Below are 3,759 nucleotides of genomic sequence, written 5' to 3'. Positions count from 1 at the left end.
TAGAGCTAAGGTGATGAGAATGTCTATAGTTTTGCAGGTAGTTGTTTATAACCTGTCATGACCCAGGTCTAGGCAGGACAAACACGATGAAACGTACGGGTAAAATGAGAAATGAATAGATTTATTCACCAAAGGAATATCTCAACAAAACATAATCAACCAAAAGAACACAAAGGAAACACGATGAGCTGCAGCTCTCCCACTGGAATGGAGTGAAGCAAAAGGGGGAAGAGGGACGACCACCACACTCTTCTGACATTCAGACGGCTCTGAAGAAAATATTTTACTTCACTACATTTGAAACTTCTTGTGGCACATTTTCCATCTCTGGTTTTTCTTTAGTTCTTCAGTTTACGGACTGAACAGTGAGTCGAACACTGGAGTGTTGGTGGAGTTAAAGAGGGAGCGCTGCAGCCGGTTCCTCAAAACATACAGCCTGTTCTGGAAAATGTCCATTTGTAGTTGTATGCATTTTTTTGTTTTCTTATAATAAAAAGTAGAAACTCATCTTGTGTCAAATCTCAGTGAGCCAATAAAACCTCGCTTACAGAGCCGCACTGAGAGGAGGAGCTACAGGACGAGAAGCTGCGTCACATCTGTTATATGAAGGAGGAAGTTTGAGTGACAACGGAGCTGCAGTTCAGACGAGTCGCTCTGTTTCTCTCTAAAGGAAATTCAACCGAATCCATCAAATCTTCTCTAGAAACAAAAACCTGCAGAATCTCTGAAAACACTGGTGAGTACACCGGCATACACTGACTAAATATTTAGGTCAAAATTAAGGTAAAATGACATCTGTGTGATCATATTAATATTATGTAATAGAAATGTGTCGTTAGTCAGTTAGCTTTAGTTGAAACTTATTTACCCATATTTTCTGACCTGTTTCTTTCCTGTAACTTTGATGCTCTAACATTGTAGTAAAGTCAGTTTGTTGTACCACATTATGCAGGACTACATATATGACAAAGTAGCTGGATCCAACCACGACACACACACATACACACATACACACACACACACAAAGTAACACTGGATAAGTTGGTTCTGCCCAAAGCTGACTTGGTAAGCATAGATGCCCTTTGGATTTTGAACTCTACAGTGTCTGGTTTCATGCTATAATTTATTTTATTGACCATAAAAGTATAAAAACAATGTTTTACAACATACAAAACACTCTGCGAAGTCTAACCCCAGTCTTAACTTCAAACCCGTCTCTTACACTAAACCTGTGTAATGAGCTGTCTGAGGAGAACATGCTGACACGTGCACATTGTGAGCAAAAAATGTGTTGTTCGTGATGTTGTGTCATTTTCTTAGTGAATTCAGCTCTTAGCTGGGTTCAATGTCACGTTTGAATGCATGTAACAAGAAAATAATCCAGGATGACCCTCCTTATACGCCACTGATCATAGTTTGATGATTAATTGAAATGTAAATCTGTATTGTTTCTTCTCACTTGTTGTCCTCAGACTGTCAACATGTCTGCTGCCAGCTGTCTGCTGACTGAAGATCAGTTTCTGTGCTCCATCTGTCTGGATGTGTTCACTGATCCAGTCACCATACCATGTGGACACAACTTCTGTAAAACTTGCATCACTCAACACTTGGATAAAAATGTCCCGTGTCAGTGTCCAAACTGTAAAAAGACTTTCAACATCAGACCTGAACTGCAGGTCAACGCGTTCATCTCTGAGATGGCTGCTCAGTTCAGACAGTCAGCTCAACAGAAAGCCAGCAGCAGCAGCTCAGAGCAACAAGTTTCCAAACCAGGAGAAGTTCCCTGTGACGTCTGCACTGGAACCAAACTGAAGGCCCTGAAGTCCTGCCTGGTGTGTCTGGCTTCCTACTGTGAGACTCACCTGGAGCCTCATCTGACAATGTCAGGCCTGAAAAGACATCAGCTGATCGACCCTGTGGAGAACCTGGAAGGCAGGATGTGTACGAAGCACGATAAACTGCTGGAGCTGTTCTGTAAGACCGACCAGATGTGTGTCTGCATGCTCTGCAGTATTTCACACCACCAGGGACATTCTGTTGTTCCTCTGAAAGAAGGATATGAAGGAAAGAAGGCCAAGCTGGGGAAGACATACGCTGAAATTCAGCAGATGATCCAGAAGAGACGAGTGAAGATTGAGGAGATGAAGCGCTCAGTGCAGCTCAGTAAGAAAGATGCAGACAGAGAGATAGCAGCTGGCGTTCAGGTCTTCAGAGCTCTGAAGGAGTCTGTTGAGAGAAGCCAGGCCGAGCTCATGGACACCATCAAAGAGAAGCAGAGAGAGACAGAGAAACAGGCTGAAGGCTTCATCAAAGAGCTGGAACAGGAAATCTCTGAGCTGGAGAAGAGAAGCTCTGAGGTGGAGCAGCTCTCACAGTCTGAAGACCACCTCCACCTCCTCCAAAGCTTCCCCTCACTGAACTCTGCTCCACCCACCAAGGACTGGACAGGAGTCAGCATCCGTCCACCTTCATATGAGGGGACTGTGGTGAGAGCTGTGAATCAGCTGGAGGAGACGCTCAGTAAACAGATGAAGAAGCTGTTTGAGGCCGAGCTGAAGAGGGTCCAGCAGTATGCAGTGGATGTGACACTCGATCCTGATACAGCACATCCCAACCTCATCCTGTCTGATGACAGAAAACAAGTTAACTGTGGTGATGTAAAGAAGAATCTCCCAGACAACCCAGAGAGATTTAATTACCACAGCATTGTTTTAGCAAAGCAGAGTTTCTCTTCAGGAAGATTTTATTACGAGGTTCAAGTTAAAGAGAAGACCAAATGGGATTTAGGAGTGGCCAGAGAGTCGATCAACAGGAAGGGAAAAATCACACCAAGTCCTCAGGATGGTTACTGGACGATATGTTTGAGGAATAAAAACGAGTACAAAGCTCCTGCTGACCCTTCAGTCCGTCTCTCTCTGAAGCATCAGCCTGAGAAGGTGGGGGTGTTTGTGGATTATGAGGAGGGTCTGGTCTCCTTTTATGACGTTGATGCTGCAGCTCTTATCTACTCCTTTACTGGCTGCTGCTTCACTCAGAAACTCTACCCGTACTTCAGTCCATGTGTTAGTGATGGTGGTGAAAACGCTGCTCCTCTGATCATCTCTCCTGTCAGGCACAGGATCTACTTGAATGATGACTAGAACAAACATTTGACTTTCAACTGAAAGATTCACATCAGTTAATGTAAAACATGTATATTTAAAGGGGATGTACAGCGTATATGTTGTTTCTTCTGATCAATGTTTTTTGTGTCACAGTTACTCCAACAGCACTGATTGATATTAACTAATGCAGAATAACTTGTTCCAATAACATCACCTGCCTGAAAGACTGAAATCATCAGAAGAAAATACTCATAATTAAGACGTGTCACTTTTTGAATGTCTAGAAGCCATATTTAAACCTTTGTATTGTATAATCAAGGTTTATATAACAAGGGTTTCACATTGTCAGAAATTACTGGACAAGATTTAAATGAATAAAACAGAGGTTAGTTCACTCTTCTACTTTTTTGATAAAGTTTTTATTGTGTCTGATTAAGTTCTTGTGTTTCTGTTGGATATAAACTTTCATGCATGAAAGTAATAACATACGAGATAAGAATCATGCCAATAATGAGATAAAATGTAAGAAATACTTACAAATACTGAGAAATACTTAGAAATACTTATACTCAAATACTGAATTAAATTGTATATTATTGGATATGGTTGCCTCACACAGGGCACCATATGTAGTGCAATATGGCATTTATATGGC

At 41.9% G+C, this 3,759-nt stretch overlaps 1 protein-coding gene across 1 annotated transcript; it reads left to right on the top strand.

The window, feature by feature from the left end:
- Positions 1-256: 256 nt before the first annotated feature.
- Positions 257-3,484, top strand: LOC119024298 (E3 ubiquitin-protein ligase TRIM39-like). Its single transcript, XM_037106931.1, has 2 exons — positions 257-736; positions 1,473-3,484. Exon 2 carries the CDS (start codon positions 1,482-1,484, stop codon positions 3,138-3,140), a length of 1,659 nt encoding a protein of 552 aa, XP_036962826.1. The 5' UTR covers positions 257-736; positions 1,473-1,481; the 3' UTR covers positions 3,141-3,484.
- Positions 3,485-3,759: the final 275 nt, after the last annotated feature.

The sequence above is a fragment of the Acanthopagrus latus genome, chromosome 8, assembly GCF_904848185.1.
Source record: "Acanthopagrus latus isolate v.2019 chromosome 8, fAcaLat1.1, whole genome shotgun sequence".
NCBI lineage: Eukaryota > Metazoa > Chordata > Actinopteri > Spariformes > Sparidae > Acanthopagrus > Acanthopagrus latus.
Note: the sequence above shows the minus strand (reverse complement) of the source record. Positions and strands in the feature narration are given on the sequence as shown.